Source organism: Misgurnus anguillicaudatus, chromosome 10, assembly GCF_027580225.2.
Source record: "Misgurnus anguillicaudatus chromosome 10, ASM2758022v2, whole genome shotgun sequence".
NCBI classification, from domain to species: Eukaryota; Metazoa; Chordata; class Actinopteri; order Cypriniformes; family Cobitidae; genus Misgurnus; species Misgurnus anguillicaudatus.
Genome location: NC_073346.2, coordinates 5,505,683 through 5,526,780, shown reverse-complemented (window position 1 = coordinate 5,526,780; position 21,098 = coordinate 5,505,683). Strand labels below are relative to the sequence as shown.

General features: G+C 38.2%; 1 protein-coding gene across 3 annotated transcripts in view; it reads left to right on the top strand.

Annotated features, from left to right (window-relative positions):
• grik2 (glutamate receptor, ionotropic, kainate 2) overlaps nucleotides 1-21,098 on the top strand; it is a 231,945-nt gene that overhangs the window by 189,115 nt on the left and 21,732 nt on the right. For all 3 annotated transcript variants that reach the window (XM_073871825.1, XM_055209417.2, XM_055209418.2), the window contains exon 14: nucleotides 8,248-8,473. In XM_073871825.1, coding sequence (XP_073727926.1) covers nucleotides 8,248-8,473 — 226 coding nt within the window. The remainder of the gene's footprint in view (nucleotides 1-8,247; nucleotides 8,474-21,098) is intronic.

Here is a 21,098-nt window from a genome sequence, read left to right as displayed (position 1 = left end):
GAAACTCAGTCCTGGCCACAGCTGCTGTTTGAATTTGTTCTTGGGGTTTTAGTGGAATCAGATGAAACCTGCAGTCAGTTCTCAGTTTAAAATCCCCTTACTAGCAGATTCTCGCATTTTCAGACCAATCTTCCTCTGATCCAATGGCACTGAGTAGTTCTGTCTTGTGCTCCCGTGTGGGAGAACCCCTGGACTGTGGAGATGAGATAGAGGTGAAGTGAATCACAGCTCCTGATGTAATCTAACCCACCTGTAGAGAGACACAATCATCTTCATACACACCCTTGTGATTCAGCCACGGGTACAAGGCAATTCTTGTGAATGTGAATGCTTGTGAAATGTTTAGCACTGTATCTAACAGACAACTGCTGCGTTTTACCAGATATTTTTTTTTAAATGTATGTACTTTCTAAATCTTTTATTTTTTACATATTTAATAAATGTTTATAAACATTAGTCATATGTAACTAACATAGTATAATTGTTTTTATTGCTATTATGTGATATTATTATTACATAATGTATATTATATTATGTAAGATAAAGGTAACATTTTAGTAACTCAACATTAACATATAATATCTAAACATTTAATGTTATACTACTGTTCTTACTCCCAACATTTTCATGATGAGGAAAATAAGGAGCTCAGATGCACAAAAGCCGCTAAACACCACCTCCATCAAAAATTAGATAATTATGGCTGCATCCGAAAGCTTGCTGATTTGTTGCCTCGGTGCCTCATGAGGCAATAACTTCGGATAGACTTCATAGGCAGCATAATGAAATTTTGTTTGAAATAAAAACCGAGAGCACCTTTGTGATAACTAATCCCCTATTTGAACTACAATATAAATTTCTCGCTAGAAATGCAATTAAAAAGGTAAAAAGTCTGACCAATCACATTCCCTGTGCACGCCCATGCATAGAATTGTGGGAGAGGATGACAAATGTATCTCAGGAGACCGGAAGTAAAGCTAACACTGGATTCTGAGGTGCCTTGATGCCCTCCTGCCTTGGAATTCTGCCTCTTAAACAAGCATGTTAGAGCCTTCGGATGCAGCCTATATTAACCGAATGCTCTCGGCAGGGGCGTCATGCACCAATTTTTTTTAAGGGGGCACAGCTCACAAAAATTTGTGCATAAACAGAAATATTATATTATAGAGCTTTCAGTCTTTTCCATGGCACTTACATTTCTAACATATGACTAACTTTCATATCAAATACTATTTAATCGGAATAATGACATATTGGTATCATATTTACATCTGAAACGACATGTTTTATTTATTAAAGTTTTAATAAATGACTTGTTTAATTGTGTCAATAATGCATTTGGCACAACAACTGCATTATCCTATAAAATTAATGTAATTTTAAATCCATAAAGTATATAAACAACGAAAATGACCTACAGGTAAGCTATAGCCACGTGATTGATTTTAATGTTCAGTAATGATTTTAAATATTTGTAGATAAAATTATTAGAGGAACGCATTATTGCATCAAATTTTACCTCATATGTGAGCATGTGTGATTCTGCGCCCCATGAACTCTGGCGAACTTTGCCGTTGTACCAAGATGATAAATCTAAAAATCTACTAATATAACGTCAAGACTGTCACATTTTAAAGCAACACTAAAGAGTTTTTGCTCTTTGCCCACCCTACAGAATTGTCCATTACCACTGTCGTAAATAATTTAGCCTCTGATTGGATTGTGGGTCTGCCGTAAAGCAAGTTTTTGTAGTTTTCACTCAAACTACAGGACCACGACCCCACGGTTGGAAACTTCTTTAGTGCAATTTTGGCCGATAGAGGGCTGCAAAGCGAATGTGAAAGTGCCGTTGACCCTGTTTCGAGTGGACGAACGACTGAAACTTTTTTGGAAACGTTATTTTAAGGTAAAAAAAACTCTTTAGAGTTGCTTTAAACCATACATTTTCTACACAGAGGAGGTTAACTGCACATTACCGTACTGGGGTTTGAAAATGTTGTGAGCGTTTCTTACACGTTTTAATTCCTCAGATAGCAAAATGCAGCAGCACAACAGCAAAGAGCCATGAGCACGTTCAGACGCTGATGACGTCTGCGACTGCGCTGACTGCAGTGCCTGCTGCCAGAATAAAGTAATGTAACATGATCAAAACAGCAAAAATCTCTGAAAAGTGACAAGGATACAACACAGAATTGATAATATTGTGCATATTAAACAGATTAAAAGAAAAATAACAGATTAATGGACGCTTCTTTGATTTTGAGGTTGCATGCAAAATCCATTTGGCTAAAAAAAACAAGGGGGCACGTGCCCCCTCAGTTTAAATGGGCATGACGCCTCTGGCTCTCGGTACGTATTATACAGTCATCTTATACTCGGGCCATTCAGATATAGTGGTTTTGTTCGTATTCGTTGATAGTTAAAGAAATAAAAGAGTCATTAAGAGATAAAAAATGCTCATTTACAAGAAAAAATATCAGATGAAATTTAGAGGGTTTTGCATCTGAGCTTTTCATATGTTACATCTAAAAAAGCTTTATTTTATATATTTATATAGGCCATAATCAAAGACCATTAGGTAATAAAGACTCAAACATCTGCAAATGTTAATCTCTCTCTCTCTCTCTCTCTCTCTCTCTCTCTCTCCCAGCCTGTGCTTTGTTAAACAAATAGTTTGCAACTTCTTTAAAATATTTTTGCATTGAGGTGTGTGTGTGTAAACCAGCAAGAACTGAGGTGTAGCTTCACAAAGACTGTGTATGCCATTGTGTGTATGTCAGTATAATGAGAATGTGAATTAAAATGGACAGCCACCTGTCTGCTGCAGTTTCCAGCATCATTACCAGTGGCTGAGGTGCAGGTCAGGCCAGAAGATGTTTGTTTCAGTCTGTTCCCCATCATTGCACACGCCCTCAGTGGAATATCCAAACCTAAACTAAACCTAAAAGAGAAATCTACACAGCATCGCTAAATATCTCTGTCAAATGTATTATGAACAGTTAGATGCATGCCCGCACATTTCCTGTATAGGTATGAGGTAATACAAACAAGATAATAGCAGATGAACAAATAATACACAATTCAAAATAAATAAGATTTATACATCTGCTGATGTTTCGACTTTGGATACAGGAGACTGCTATCGTGAACACATATCATTATGATAAAATGTCTAGCTGAAATGCACTGCATGCAGCTTCAGATAAAGGCTTTTGTCGAATGCACGAATGTAAATATTAATGTGTGTCCTGTGGTTTGAAGTTCTCATGGCAGTTTAATTCTCAGTTAGACGAAGCCTAGGTTAAGTTCAGTAAAGTGAGTGCAGCATACTTTTCAATTGTTGGTGGAAATTTTCTGCAATCCAGTCATCACTGTCACAGCCATTTGCCAGAATATAAATGTAGTCAGCAACAGGACCTCATCTCAATACCCGAGTAGACACATTCACATCTTTCCTAAAGCTCTGTAATGCTCTGTAATGTCTTCTTAGTTAAGTTTGTTTGTGTGGAGGTCACTTTGAAAATAATCCACGTAACCCTGCAGCGCGCATCAGAAGATATTTACGAAGGCAGATGAAGGTGAGTGGTCGCGCTACTGACGTATCTCATTTTGAACAATTTGTGATCACACCCTGCATTCCACCCCTGAGCCTAAGTAAACCGGGCAGGTTACAGAGCGATCACACCACAAACCAGGCTTTGGGGGGCTGGTTTGTTTGGTTGGGATAATGTGAGTGTGCCCTTACAATGTAATAAGTCTCGTAAGTCTCTATAGTTATATTTTTGTCATAGTGTAGCATCTGCAGAACCCAGACCTCATTCACCACAGAGAACATTAACATTTATCATCCATTTGTAACAGACGAATGAACACTGTTAAAATGCTGCTGTATACATTTAGTCCATCTGTGTTGGATATTTATTCAGTCTGGAAAAGTCTCTTAAACGAAATCATCTTCTTTTTTTCTTCATGCCTTTTACCCTAAATTGATCAATTTTAGGCCTTTGTGTTATTTGTTTTTGTATACTCCAGACGGCTTTGATTTTCCATAAGTCTGTTCCATAATAATGTCTGTTTACCAGGACCTCAAGCTTTTGTCTCGCAGTCAAAGAACATATTTGTTTCATTTTTCATCTGTCTGAATCACAGAGATGTAAGGGCAGTGTCAGTGTTGTGTGTCTGATTGTAGTGCGCAGTAAACCAAATCAAGGTTTCGATTAGATGGAGAACCATGAACAGATTAAGAAGTGTGAACTCTTCAGAATTATCAAATCACTGTTAATCAATGCACACAATCACAAATCACACCATGAGTAACATGAGAGGGAAACTGAAATAATGACAAATGATTACTGGAGAACACTGTCATCTCACACTTCGTGAGAATCGTGTGCTGGATTATTAAACTGCTTGAGTGTTAAGAGTCAAGACAACCTAGTCCAAATCTATGTTACATTGTTGTATTAAAACATCCAAATACAAAATAAGCTTTGCTTTATATTTAAATGAATCACCTTTTTATTGTAAATCAATGCATATGGATTAAAAATACATTTCCTTCTGGGACAAATAAATTATCATTACCATAGTCACTTCAATGAAGTAAGTTCTGTTTGTCATCACGTGATCTCAGGTAACGAATTTTGAAGAATATATAATGGGGGAATTCGACTTTACATACAAGTAGAACAATTATACAGTTTGTCTTTATTTTAATGTGATACACAATAATGATCTGAAGTTAAAAGATAGTAAAGGCTAGTCCAGATTAAGAGGAGCGTGTTTAAAGGCGCTCTAAGCGAATTGAAGCGTTTTAGACCATAAAACATTTTTTGTTACATACCGGAAACATCTCCTCACTATCTGCTTGCTGCCTGTCTGCTGATCAAACTGTAAAAAAACGCGATCTCTGTAGACAGCCCAGGCTTCACAAACGGCAATATCAACATAGTGGCCAAACCTAGCATCACAAAACAAAACAAAGTATTCCAGCCAATAAACGACAAAAAGGATTTGGGGGTGGGGGTTGGGCGCGTTCATGAAAGCACAGAAGGGAGGGGGAGGAGTTAGCTACGCTCCGTCTGTTTGAAAACAGTTTCAAACGTCAACAATAACTAACGTCTCGCAGATTCGCTTAGAAAGCCTTTAATAGAAGCTGTTGTGTTTTTAACACAAAAGATGAGCGTGTTTAATAGTAGCTGTTGTGTTTATTAACACAATAATAATTTTGTTTTTTTAGCAGCAGAATATTGGTCCTTTAAGTTAACAACATATCCACCAACCCATACGATTATAATGCTGCGTTCACACCAGCCGCGGTAGAGGCGTCAAGCCCGAGTGATTTCAATGTTAAGTCAATGTGAAGATGCGTTGACGCGCGTCTGGAGGTCTCGCGGCGCGAATTAGGCATTTAGCGTGCTGCGGTAGCCACGATTCCGTGAATTGAGCTTTGCTGCGGCGAATGCGCGAGTTGAAATTTTTGAACTTTGGTGGAAAAACGCGAATTTCAGAATTTCATGCGTGGCTTTCACGTGTGAATAAATCGAGTAAACTCTATGGGGTGGTTTCCCGGACCTTAGTTTAACTAGGAAATAAAACTAGTTTTAACAAACATGCCTAACTAAAAACATTACTTGTGTGCATCTTTAGGCACAACAAAGGGCACTGATGTATTTTAAGATATGTCAGTTCAAGTTGTTTTGAGTTTGGACAGCTCTTACATTTGTTTTAGTCTAGGACTAGTCTAATCCCTGTCCGGGAAACCACCCCAAAATGTTCAAGCGGCAAACTAGACGCGAACTTGACCAACATGACAGGGAATCTCCGGGTTCAAGGTCAGATATTATATTTCATAAAAGTCTAGTCTAAAAATGGCATAGCATTTTTTGTGCTTTCAAAAAAATATATAAAAATCAAAAATCGAACCTTAGAATTAAATCGAACCTTAAAATCGAAAATGTAATTGAATCGAGGATTTGAAAAATCATGACACTCCTATACGATTGTATTGGTCGTACGACCAACAGATGCATTTGCTAAATTAGCTACTATAACGGAAACTTTATATATTAGGGTATAAAATTATATGTTGGGGTATAATTTTGCTATGATGACATGTACTGGAAAATGATTTTCAATTTAAAACACCAGTATTAATTGTATTTTATTACACATTACACTATTCAGGCATTTAGAGCAAATAACGTATTCATTTATTTATTATATGATATAAACACAGCATACAAAACAGTCACAACTTTTTTCAAAAAGTACTTAAAACATTCCAGGTGTGTCGAGGTCAAACGATCACTTTATTTGAAGAAAAAATGCAAAGTGAGGACAATCCGCTGTAAAATCATAATTTGGTATACTTGCTCAAAAACTGCTGCCAGAAGAAGCAATAATACGTCATCTTTGATTGTGAAATAGCATTGGCTCTCATGACTGATTGCATCATTACGTCAGTTAAGAACCTGAAGCGCTATTGGCTCTCGTGGCAGGTTCTCTAATATTCCTGTTTATGTTTGAATGAGATCTGACTGTATGGCTTCAGTTCGCAAGGTTTGCAATGCAAATTGTTTGTAATACTTTTATACTGTTGTATTTATGCAATAAAATCCTCTGACTGTACTTTTACTTGCATGTTGTGTTTTATATGGTTGAGAAGTGGTTGGGTTTAGGGTAAGGGTGGGGTTAGAGATGTTCCAAAATATGTGTAAAACCATAAATGTTTCTGCATGTGCAAATTCATAAAATTAAATGTGTCTAATGTGACATATAAGGCAAAAAACTAAAAAAACTTAACCAGGTTGTATAAGATACTGGCGCAAGAGGGCACTAATCCCTTAACACCTAAATTTATGTCGTAATAATGTGCTTGCACAAACGACATATGAGGTTGCTATTTTTGGAGGACAGTCTCTAAGATAATCTAGCCTGGCTTATTGTGTCATAATTTTAGCAACATGCTAATATCAGACTCATTAGATGACAATAAATGAGTTCTATTTCGTGCTATTTATGTGATATCTATAAATAAGATTAAGAGACTCACTGCCTATGTTTATTGCTTCAGTTCATTCACATACTTTATAAGATTACTCTTATAAATCCATGATCGTTGTGGCAGATTTTTGTAATCTGTGTTGTCTGTACAGTTTAAGACTTATAGATGTAAAATAGCGATTTTCAATTTATTAATTGCAAATGAATAACTTTTACTTTTAAAATGCATTACACGGCTCATTGGAATGCTTGATTTTTTTGTTAGTCTCTCTCTCTCTCTCTCTCTCTCTCTCTCTCTCTCTCTCTCTCTCTCTCTCTCTCTCTCTCTCTCATCCCTCGTGGTTTTGCCTCATCAGCAGCAGTAGTCTGCATGTTCAATTGGCTGATTTGTCAAGGGTAACTCCAGAAGATTCTGATAGGCACTTGGCAAATCACCCAGTTGATCTAAAATATCGACCAGCCAGGAAAAGTCATTACACACAATAATGGCAGCAGGACCTTGAGTATGTGACTTAATTAGGTTTCAAATGCCATCAGATGTTCTCAGAGCAACAAAAGACTTAAAATGGGTAAAGAGTACCAATTTCTTCGGCACCAATTTCTTCTGCAACTAACATGAATATTTATGTAGATTGTGGGTTTCGTTTGTTGTTGTACTTGTTCTTGCACTTGTTTGATGGTATTTGTTCTGAATCTTAAATTTTGCATGCTGTCACCTACATTTCAGTTTTGGAGATTAGTCAGGATTAGTGATAAACAGATTTGTTTATGTAATCATGCAAAGCTGAAATAAATATTATTTTCACCAACATAATTCTTCCTAAAGGCTGTAGTTCACACGCCTAATCAAACTCGACATCAAAGTCGCTTGTTGGGCTTTGTCGGATCACCTGATGACATTTGTTTAGTGTTTTTACCAGCCATATGTTCAATCAAAAATAATTAAAATAATATTTATATATAAACTGAATACTTGCATGAAAATATTTTTTGTTACATACTATAGCTTAGCTGAAATTGCATATTGTTGCTAATTAAAATAGGTTTATTTTTTATTCAGCTTATCCTCAATTTCAGTTTTTAAAGTTTAAAAACGTGAATGAAATGATAACATGAGAAGGTAAACTCTCAAACACTAGCAATTCGATCTTGGTAAAACTAACTTAAGCTCCGTCACTCTTGGTTAAAAGACAGAGTATTTGTTTCTGAAAAGTCTGATAATGAATTTGGCTTCTGTCCTAGAAAACGAAGATCTCCACATATGATAAAATGTGGGAGTTCATGAGCAGTCGCAGACATTCGGTCATGGTGAAGAGCATTGAGGAGGGGATCCAGCGTGTCCTGACATCAGATTACGCTTTCCTCATGGAATCCACCACCATCGAGTTTGTCACTCAACGCAACTGCAACCTCACACAGATCGGAGGCCTCATCGACTCCAAGGCCTATGGAGTTGGTACACCTATGGGTAAGACATTCATTCATTCACCATTAGTTAGAACAATTCATTGAGCATACCCTTCAATAGCAAATGTTTTCCTTCCTAGCTGTGCTAATTTTATGTCTTTTATTTCACTTTTACACTTTCTTTTTTCAATATTAAAATAACTTATCAATATATCATATTTATTTGGTAAACAGTCGTATGAGCAGATAATGCGCAGACAAGTAAACAAATGCTGTTAGGTTGATACAAGATCTCTACTCTTCACTGTAAAAAATTCTTCACTGCCCTAAATGTTTTGTTTAATCAACTCAGATTTACAAGTCTATTCCAACTTACTATTATTTTGTAAATCTGAGTTGATTAAACTAAACCAAAATTAAGGTAGCAAAGATTTTTTTACAGTGTACGTATTTCTTTAAAGGTGGTTTTAAATTGTGCCAGATGTATAAATGTTACAGCTCCTAAAATTCCTAATGCTACAGTGCCTCTTATGTTGTCAATCAATATTTCAAACAGCGATTGAATCAATGCCCCTTTCACATGTTTGCGTCATTGACCTAATCAATAATCATTCACTGACATTTGTCTCGAGATCTGGAAATTCACACGAAAACATTTCACGTCTCACCAAAGTACTCAATTGCGCAACCTCTAGCAAACACAAATCATCAAACAGATTTAACCTTGAAATGTTGTGCAGAGCCGTTTTCTCCTGAAAGTATGTTTCTCTCCGACTGCAGCGTCGACTCAAATCTTCATTTCGTTTTGATTAATGGCTGTCTGCCTCTGTCTGGTAAAGGTGAACAGGCGAGGTTAGCGTCTCTTAACGGCACTCAGCTTTTCTTTAGCGGCTCAGTGAATGTGCTGAAATGTGGAGCCCGAGGCAAACGTGCGTGAAATAGACGAATGGATGAGATAAATAAATGAAAAGAGAAACTGAGCCATTTCCCCTTCTGTGCATGAGATTATCAGTCTCACTAGCAGATTGTCTTAATCCTGTTATACATGCGGCTCTGGGCTGTGTCAGAAAGAAAGAGTCCACACTGAGACTCAGCCTGAAAGCATCCAGAATTGTATGCGACACTGCTTTAAGGCATCTGAAAACAAGAAACACTTTCCCTTCCACAGGTTTTTAGAAAGTATAATAGGGTTTCTATGTTTCTGCCACACTAGACTTTAAACTGTGTGCAAGTAATTCATAAGAAAATCTTTGGTGACATTCTGAGAATCAAAAGAAAAAAATCATACAGCATTCTATATGAAATGCATGGGGAAAAAGCTGAAGGAAATGGCTGCAGAATAACGTGGAAATTACCTCAGTGCTACACCTACAAAACAAATGACCTCTGCATGGGATCGCATCGCATATAAAACGGCATGATCCATTACGTGCAGAATTGCTTTCAAGGGACCAAAATAACCAAGGATGTAGGTGGCACCATGATGTGAGACTCAAAGGCCCGTTGAGCACCTCCAGTGCCAGACAGCATGTCAATCAAACCAGTGATTCATTTCACTTCCTGACTACTAATGCACTGAAGTTAGTGTGCTGTGGCTTTATACGTCTGATCTTTTCATTGAGTTTTAAAGCCGAGATTAGTCAACATGTTGACTCAATACGTGCCGGTGGCATAATAATCTAAAATACACCACACTTTCTGACCAGTAAAATTACAGAACTAAACTAGTTGTTTGTAAACTGGCCAAAATTATAAACGCAACACTTTTGTTTGTACCCCCATTTTTCATGAGCTGAACTTAAAGATCTAAATATCTTTTTCTATGTAAACAAAATGTCTGTTTCTCTCAAATATTGTTCACAAATATATTTCTAAATCTGTGTTACTAAGCACTTATCCTTTGCAGAGATAATCCATCCACCTCACAGGTGTGGCATATCAAGATGCTGATTAGACAGCATGTTTATTGCACAGGTGTGCCTTAGGCTGGCCACAATTAAAGGCTACTCTAAAATGTGCAGTTTTACTGTATTGGGGGGGTCCAAGACCATTTGCCTTACCCGATGCAGTTGATTAGGTTGTTGAATGTGGCCTGTGGAATTTTGGTCCACTCCTCTTCAATGACTCAGCAAAGTTGCTGTATATTGGCAGGAACTGGAACACGCTGTTGTATCCAGAGCATCCCAAAAATGCTCAATGGTTGACATGTCTGGTGAGTATGCTGGCCATGCAAGAACTGGGATGTTTTCAACGGGCTTCAGGATCTCTTCACGGTATCTCTGTGCATTCAAATTATCATTAATAAAATGCACCTGTGTTCATTGTCCATAACATACACATGCCCATACCCTAACTCCACCACCACCATGGGCCACTCAATCCACAATGTTGACGTCAACAAACCGCTGACCCACATGAAGCCATACACGCTTGTCTGTCATCTCCCCTGTACAGCGAAAACCAGGATTCATCTGTGAAGACAACACCTCTCCAAAGTGCCAAATGCCCCTGTGAGCATTTGCCCTCTCAAGTCGGTTACAGCGAACTGCAGTCAATTCATGGGCAACAGCTCTGGTGGACATTCCTCCAGTCAGCACGCCAATTGCACTTTCAAAACTTGCGACATCTGTGGCATTGTGCTGTGTGATAAAACTGTACATTTTAGAGTGGCCTTTTATTGTGGCCAGCCTAAGGCACACCTGTGCAATAATCATGCTGTCTAATCAGCATCTTGATATGCCACAACAGTGAGGTGGATGGATTATCTCGGCAAAGGAGAAGTGCTCACTAACACAGCTTTTTGTGAACAATATTTGAGAGTTAAGGTCTAGAAAAACAGGGTCAAAACAAAATTGTGTTTATAATTTTGTTGTTTGTATAAATATATACTCTGTGCACGATTTTATGCATATCAAACTGGCTACCGACGTGTGCATTGCGCTTCATACTTCACAACTTACCTAGGGAGGAAACTATGCTCAATGTGACATAACATTGCTAAAAAAATGAAAATGGTTTAATTTTTTTGTTTTTTTGGGGGGAGGGGGTTTCATAATATGGTGGTTGTGTACACACACTGCTGACACACATTTATGTTCAAACTCCATGTTTAAGTGAATTTTGCATAAGAGGTCCACTTTAAAATAAAGCATCGGCCTACATGAACTGGCCACAATGTGCCTAAAAAGTGAGAAAATCACAAGTGTTTACTCAGTCTTTGACATATTATTGTTTGCTTACTTCCATAAAACACAAAAATTATATATTTGGTCAATTACTTTTAAAAGTGTAAGTAACAACAAATGTGTAGTGAGAATGAATCCATATGACCTTTGTGCTGTATTCTTTTTTTCCTGATAATGAGGTTCAACTTGAAAGAAAGTTTGGTCTCTTCGACACACTAACACATTGTATGATAGGAAGATATAGTGCAGGAGTCTTCCATTGTGGTTGATAAATAATCTACATGTAATCAAGTCATCAACATATTAGGATGTAAAGTTCCACAGAGAAAATTACTGAGGTGGTACCCTGTAGGATGTCAACAGTAATTATGACAAATATTCTGATTAAAAGAGAGATAGCTACATTTCTCCACAGGGGTGCTGAATATCGGTCCTCATGCACGATCAGTGACCTACTGTAGAGTCCCTTACTATACAATAATTAGTCTTGTGTATCCATACTTCTTAAAATAGGAGGGGGGAATAAAATCTGCTCCATTTTGCAGAAACACATGAAAGAAAAAATGTTAATCTGAGCATGATTGGATTTAAGTACCTGATTTTCAGTCATTTTTAGATACCAGTCAAACAGATTGAAAGTGAAGCCGGCACACATTTATTGCAATATGTGTCGGAGAGTAAACGAAATGAGCTATATTCTTGAATGCTGAATTTCAATGCAAGTGTCTTGATAATATACTTCAATTTAATCTTACGTCATTGACTAAATGGTTTTTAGATGGCATCCATTTTAGCTGGCTTCTCCTCACGGACAGAACAATCTAGCTCTCGGGAGCCTCTTCTCACAGATGTTTACGGTTTGTCACTAACGCGGGTTAAAATCCGTCATGTGGGCTGTCGAGCAAAGCTCCCAGTGAGGGTGTTTTCTGCCTTACGGTGTGTGTCGTGGGATTGTATTGTGTAGTGCAAATGCAGGGCACACGGAAAAGGATGTTTAGCATCATCACTCCCCTGTGTGTCATTGCCAGACACCACAGCTCAGGCCATTTCCATTTGCTAATCCTACCCTTTTGGAAGCAGTTAACATAGGCACGCTGCCTTTTCCATACAGCAGTCTATTTAACATATCTTTGACTTTAGTAGTACTCAGTCGTCAGTGTGCATTAATAGTGAAACTGCGATGTAATGCTCACGGTGTCAGGGTCGAAGCTTCTGCTTCTGCTGTTTTAGTAAATTAGATTTTTAAATGAAAAAACTTTATTTCTCGGTGTGGTCTGATTCTGCATTGTGGTTTAAAGTCACCTAAATGTAACTTTTTTTTAATTGACAATGCTGGAGTTATTGCTAATGATTCACAATCTTTTAAAGATTAAAGATGGACTTTGTAACCTTTCATCGAAATCTAGCTCAGCTTCCCTTTTTATCGGCTGATGTCATCTAGGCCATGTAGCTAATTTTTAAGTTTAACAAAAATAACTATTTGGAGATTTTTAAAGGCTACTATTATAGGCAGTGAAGCCATTGTAAAATATTGTCTGATAGTCTGATGATTATGGTTGCAGTTGAGATGCTGTGGAGGGTGAACTGGGTGATCTCAAGGCACACAGAGGTAAATCATTCTGACTGGATTGAACTGAAGTGAATTATTTATTGCAAATGGATGTTAACTACATAAAATGGCAAAAATAATGATGGATTTTAATCTGTCGTTGTTTGGATAACAGACAAATCAAGCATAGAGATGGTACTGTGTATACATTTCTCAAGAGGAAATGAGATACAAATAACTATACATCCATGTCCAGTTCATGAATACCTTTACACATATCACATTTAAGTACAGGAAAATTGCTGAATGTCTGACGGTTTATATCAGCCTTTTGGGGCAAGCAGTTTGCACCTCTAAGGATTGTGTAAATTGTGTGTAAAAGCTTTCAGCCGGTGGTTGGACCCTGTCCCTGGAGTCTTCATTAGGAAGAGTCATGTCATCAAACATCTGTCAGGAGTTTGGTAAGCAGTAACAGTTTACTTAGATACAAGCAGCTTCTGCACAACTAGTCCAATTCATTGTCATTTTTCCTGGCATTTTTCCTTTGTGTTTCATTTACCCAGATAAAGAAATATCATCACAAATATCATTTATTCCAGTCTTTGGTGGATAAGATTAGCACATCAAGTCATATTTCAGTTTAAAATAAAAATATATTAAGTTTAAGCAATAAGTCTTGTCAGGTTTGTCAAAACGTTTTTCATTGTATCAGCAGGTATAAAATTAGAGGGATGAATGCTTTATTTTGTGAATGTCACACCACGATCCGTCCAGCAGAGGCAGCCAGAGAATACAAGGCCTTCCACCACTTCCCTGTGATCATGATTATCCTATTGATATCACCTGTGTCTAGTTTGCTATCACCTGTGTCTAGTATTTGTGTGTGTGTGTGTGTGTGTGTGTGTGTGTGTGTGTGTGTGTGTGTGTGTGTGTGTGTGTGTGTGTGTGTGTGTGTGTGTGTGTGTGTGTGTGTGTGTGTGTGTAAAAGACCAAGCTTTTGTTTGTATCTTTGCTCAGTCTTGAAATACTGTTGTTTTGCTACATCTTTAAATTCTCTTGCTGTAACTCTGGTCTAGGATTTTATTGAGAGACTTTTTCCAAATACCTACAAATTATCTACTTGCCTGGTACTCCCCGTTTTTGTCTGTTTCCTGCCTTTGAGGAACTACTTATTCTTTGTTACCTTTTGAGATCTGTATTTTGAGTGTGTGTTTCAAGACTAGCCTCAATTAAATCTATTATCTTCAAGTTCTGCCTCCTGTGATTCTCTCCAACTTGTGTTCATACTGCCATCATAGTCTAGTGGTAAGTGTTGTTGGACTTTCAATGACACATCTTGTGTTCAAGGCTCCAGATCAGTGAGACGCTACAACAACTTCAAGTAGACTTGCCTCAAGAACCTGTGACGCCACCAATTTCCCTGGAACCCAAGATCAAGGCCCATCAGCATTATGATGGTAAGCCTGGAACCTGTAGGGGTTTCCTGACTCAAGTTTCCCTCATCTTTGAGCTTCAACCTTTCACCTTCGCTTCTGAGAAAGCCAAGATTGCCTACATAATTTCCTTGAGTGATTGTGCACTGGATTGGACTTAGCTCTCTGTAGACAACAGTCCTCCATGTGCTCTGATGTAAAAGTGTTCACTGAGACTCTTAAACAAGTGGTTTGGTTGCTTTGCCCTGAAGAAGACCATTTGTTGGCTGTATTGTTTTAATATGACTTAAGCAAAAATTAATAAATGTTTTTTATTAATTTCTTTTCCTTTTCTGTTCGACTGAGTGCCGGGGACCTGCTCTTTTTGACTTTTAAACAAATCTTCAATCATCCAGTCAGTGGCTGTGAAGCGGAAAGAAGGTTACCAGATCAGGTACATCAGGCTGTGGCTGACTATGCGAATGAGATTCGTACCCTAGCATCTGAGGGCAAGTTGGGATCCTGAGGCTCTCGTTTCCACATTCTATTGTGGTCTTTCAGAGGAAGTGAGGGATGAACTAGCTAGTCGAGATTGGCGTTTAAGTTTGGAGGATCTTATAACTCTGGTTATCCGCATCGACAATTGTGTTCGTGAGAGAAGAAGGTAACATCACACTCCTGAAATTAAACCCATGTTATCACACCAAAACGCTCTTGAATCTAAGGAGGACTTCAACAAAGGAGGGACTTGCCTATCACTCAAGGAGCGAGAAAAATGCATGAGTGAAGGCTCTTGTTTCTATTGTGGAGTTTCGAATTACATGTTCCCCTTATGTGCTCAACTAGTATTAAAAACAAAAGTTCGCTAGGGGGCGAGGGGACCTTATTGACTCTTCTCACTCCCATTTACTTTTGTCCGCTGCTCTTACTTGGTGGGATACCAAAGAGAGGGTCATTACTTTGAAGGCATTTGTGGATTCCAGTGCAGCAGATAACTTTTTGGATATTGACTTGGTAAAGAAGATGTATATTATCTATGAGACTTATCCTTCATCCTGGAAAGTGGAAGCACTGGATGGCAACTGTTCCACTGCGCCTCACCATTGAATCTAACCACCATGAGCTAATCTTTTTCTATCTTATTAAGTTCTATAGAGAACCCCTGATCCTTGGTTATCTTTAGCTCCAGCTTCATTACCCTAGTTTTTTTGGTCCTCAGGAACTCTTCTCTACTTGGGGATTTCATGTAAAGGCTATTTCACTTCTTCTCCTTTGGCCATACGCAATAGCAAGGGGATCCTTGCTGTGGTTAAAGAGGTGGGCGACTATGTTTTGAAAAGTACAATAGACTTGACACTCATGCCCCCCCCCAATTATCATAATTTGAAGGAAGTAGCTAACAAACAACGAGCTACCAATCTACCAGCCCATATGCTTTACGAATGTGCAATTGACCTTCTTCCTGGAACATTCCCCTAGAGGGTCATTTATTTTCCCTCTCAGCCCCAGAAACTAAGGCAATGAATGAATATGTTAAGGATGCTCTAAAACTGGTTTCATATGGCCTTTAGTTTCACCAGCTAGTGCCGGCTTCTTTTTTGTTGCTAAGAAGGATGGTGGCCTTAGGCCATACATAGATTATCAAGGACTCAACAAAATAACTGTTAAGAATTGTTACCCTCTTTATCTCATGGTATCTGCTTTTGAAATGCTTTAGACAGCTTTTTTTTCAAAATTAGACATACAGAATGCATATAGCTTGATAAGGCAGGTAGACGAGTGGAAGACAGCCTTCAGTACCCTAACGGGCCACTGGGAATACCAAGTCATGCCCTTTGGATTAGCTGTATTTCAGGCCTTCATCAATGATGTCTTGAGGGAGATGTTGAACCGTTCTGTTTTGTATATTTGGATGACATACTAATCTTCTCCAACTCTCTACAGGAACATGTTTACCATGTCAGGTTCTAAAAAAGTTGCTTGAGAATCATCTCTTTGTAAAACTTGAGAAGTGTAAGTTCCATGTGTCCCAAGTCTCCTTTTTAGTTGATGTTATCTCCAAGAAGGCATCCAGATGGAACCAAGAGTGGCATCTGCCATTACTGACTGGCCCCAGCCTAAAACCCTCAAGCAGGTACAAAGGTTCCTTGTCTTTGCCAGTTTTTATAGGACGTTTATTCTAAATGTTAGCACTATTGCAGCTCCTATATGTGCTCTCACCTTAAGGCTCACCCACTCGCATTCACTGGACAACAGAGGCTCTGAGGTCTTTTTACAGATTAAAGATGCTATTTTTTTCTGCCCCAATCTTGGTACACCCAGACCCTGAAATACCATTTATTGCGGAGGTGGATACATCTGAAGTGGGAGTAGGAGCGGTGCTCTCCCAGAGATCTGTTTCTAATTATAGGGTTCATCTATGTTCCTTAATTTCCAGAAGACTGTCTTTAGTGGAGAGAAATTATGATGTGGAAAACCGAGAGCTCCTAGCTGTTAAACTCGCACTGGAGGAGTGGCACCACTGGCTTGTGGGGTCTAAGCACTTTTTTGTTGTGTGGACAGAACAGAAGAACCTTTCCTACCTACCGCAGGCAAACCAAATTAACCCCCAACAGGCAATATGGTCTCTCTTTTTTACCCATTTTAATTTTGTGATCTCTTATAGACCTGGATCAAAAAATGTTAAAGTTTACGCCTTGTCACGTCAGTCTGATATTTCCCAGATGGACCACCTCCTTAAGTTCGTCATCCTCAGAGACCACATTTTTTTGTTTGCAACCATTGATAATACAGTACGAGAGGCACTTTACGGTACACACATTCCTGATGATGTCCCAATGGGGTGTTTGTTTGTTCCCAAGGAAAGCAGGTCTGATGTCCTGCCGTGGGGGCATGCCATTCAGAATCGTCAGACAAATTATCCCAGTCATATTCCACATTGCCCTACCCAGTTCAATAAGAGTAAGACCTTCAAGTGTCTCAATTGAAATTTCTAATAACCTTTCCTTTGTCTCCTCCAGTGCCTGCTCCTTCTCTCGCATCATAAAAGGTGGACCCACATTTCCACCTTTTTCTCGAATGCGGAAGTAAGTGATGTGACATATTTCCCTTCCTGTGCGCGACTTCTGGGCCAGCCAGCCGGTAGACAACTGTGTTGTGGGAGCACGCATAACACCTGATTTAAACAGTTAATATTTACTACACCTGCCATGTATGAACCAGTGTAAGGATGAAATTAAGAAGTGGCTTGATATATGAAAAAATATTCGATAATTTCGTGTTGTTGATCAGACGTGACGGGTCTTCAATGCGCAAATATAAAAGCACAGAGACATACCAGTATTTTTACAATGGGAAAGTCAGTCGAGTGTTTGTACATGGAATTTACAAAGATTTTGTGTTTTTACCTTTTCAGGGGCTGGTTTAAAATGTCACAACTGTCCCTCTTGTGTGAGTTTTTTTTAAACAACAAATTTTTATGGACTTGTTTATGATCAGCTAATCAGCTAAATCAGCATATTTTTATCAGCATAATATTAATTGTTTTTAAACAATTATTGTATTTATTGTTTACTGGCAGTTTCTATGAAAGGTTTTACTAGTTCGGTTTAATAAATACAGATCATGAGTGCATGTGCGCCACATACACATTCAGTTCTTGTGCATGTATTATGGTTAAAACAAATGTTTTGTAGAGATTAACTGCGTTTGTATTAGCTATTATGGCAACTTCTAACAGCACAAATTATGTTGGTCTTCCTCTTTCTGGATTTAATAATAAACATTAAACAGCCAGTCAAAACAGCAAACTTGTGTCCTTCACATTAGACTACCATTAGCTTCAGTGTCTCACCGGAAGTCATAAACAGGAAAGTTAAAAAATGGCGGCCCTCACACTGACGTCAAGAAACAGGTGGATACAGTGAAAAGGTTGTTAGATTCAAGATGTCATGGCTGTGGTTTTCAATACCTGGTTGATTGGGAGGGGTATAGGCCTGAGGAGCGCACTTGGGTACCAGCCCGACATCTTGGACTCTGATCCAAACTTTTCATTACCTGCATCCTTACCGTCCTGATCCATCAGTAGCCGGCAGTAAAAGGGGAGGCCCTGTCACACCATGGTCTGTCCAGCACAGGGAGACAGAGAATACAAGGTCTTCCACCACTTTCCTCTGATCATGATTATTTTATTGGTATATCACATGTGTCTAGTTTGTTAGTATTTGTGTGTATAAAAGACCAAGCTTTTTTTGGATGTTTGCTCAGTCTTGAAATACTTTTGTTTTGCTACATCTCTAGAGACTCTTGCTTGTAACTCTGGTCTAGGATTTTATTGAGAGACTTTTGCCAAATACCTTGTGATCTACTTGCTTGGTAATTTTTGTTATTGGAATGTTTACTTGTTTCCAGTCTTTGAGGAACTACTACTACTTATTCTTTGTTACCTTTTGAGACCTGTATTTTGAGTTTGTGTTTCAAGACTAACCTCAAGTAAAGACTGTCTATTCTCTTCAAGTCCTGCCTCTTGTGATTCTCTGAAAGTCTAACAACACTAACCACTAGACTACAGTGGCAGTATGACCCCAAGTTGCAATCTCAAGTTAAAGGCCCGCTGTTGACAGTGAAATATTATCTAAATATTTTTTAGGGGAAAAAAACTACTATATATATATTATGAAGATGGTAACATTTTTTAATTATCCAAATATATGCTGTGACTATAAAAAATGCATTCACTTTAGTTTTGAAATAAAAACAAACACATGTATGATTGTCATTGCAATAAGACAAAAAATTAAAGTAAGTAGTGTTTTGAAGAAAATACAACACTAACAAAAAAGAAATATAAGTATATAAAAAAGCATGTATATAATACCTGTATATAACGTAGTGTAAATACACACAATTTTAACTCTTTCCCCGTCAGCGTTTTTAAAAAAAGTTGCCAGCCAGCGCCAGCATTTTTCATGATTTTCACAAAGTTTAATGCCTTCCAGAAAATTTTCTTCTTTAAATATATAAACAAACAATATATCAAATGAAAGAACAGACCCTCTGCTTTCAAACATAAAAAACGATTTCATCCTAGTTCTCTTGTAATCACCTCTCACCCAATTTTGAGCAAAAAGCATTTTTGCGAAGGACATTTGATAAAGATCAGATGCAGAGCGATCTTTAAAACATACACAGAGTTCTTTCTCTTTCACGTGAGGCGCTACTTCCGGTTTGTATAAGTTGCGGAAAGACAGAAAATCTCGTCAATGGCGGAGAAAGAGTTAACTGCCTTTTAACACTATACTGTGAACACCTGTGCAAACAAGTTTAGAAATTTAAAACGCATCCATAATCAAAAAAGTTCTAAACAACAGGCAAGTACTGTAGATACAAGGAAAAAACATAAGAACAAGAATATGATTATTGTATTTGATACATTCATTTGGATTCATTAAGTTTGAGCATGAAACAGGGCTCTAAATAAAATAAGCGCTACATATTATTGTTTTATTAAACCTTACTCTGTTTTATGTTGGTTTATTACTTAAGCAGTATGAACTACTATAATAATGTGAAAAATGTGTAATAGGTTTAAAAGTGAACCTGCACTACTGTCAGATGTACTAGTCTATTGTGAGCACATTTAAAATGGCAAGAAAAATGTTCAGATGATAAAGTGGATTAGTTTAGCCAGGTAACAGTAGATCTCTGTTGTATTAAACAGACCATGGGCTCAGTCAATTATGCCCTTTCATGCAAACCAATGAAGGATGATGGATTGCCTACACCCACTTTTAACAAACTCACCCACTCGGACAACACCAGTTTCAATCACATCTGAATCATAATGAAGTGAAATAAAATGGTGTTTTGTGAGTGCAATTGTTATAGCAGACACTCATCTCAGTGTGCAACAATTTTGCTGTTTTATTGAAATTATTGGTAGTTTGAAGAGGCATTCCCTAGTGAAAATCCAGCTAAGACCAGCATAAGCTGTTAGCTGGTTTTTGCTAGTTTAAGGTGGCAGTAGCTGGTTTAAGCTGGTCCTCCCAGCCTGGCAAAGCGGGTGGGTCAGTTGGTCTTCCAGTCTGACCAGCTAAGTCCAGCTAGACCAGCTTAAAAAGTGACAAAAACACAGCTAGACCAGCTTGCTACACCAGCAATACCAGCTAAAACCAAGCTGGGAGACCAGCTCAAACCAGCTCACTAGCTTTTGCTGGTCTTAGCTGGATTTCTCAGTAGAGTTGGTATAGCTTTAACAGCTTTTAATAAGGGTTTAAATTAAAACACAGTTGAAGTAAAGTAAAAGTGACATAATGACCCATAACACAACCCATGCTTGCAATGTGACCTCTGCATTTAACCCATCCAGTCATTAGTGAACACAGCCAGTGCAAGTCGTGAACACACACCCGGAGGTACCTTGCTCAAGAGCAACTTAGTCCCAGCCTGCCAGCCATGAGCTTTGAATCGGCAACTCTCAGGTTTCAAGCCCAACTCTATAACCACAACTGCCCTCATCTTTTTCAGTTGTCATCAATTCAG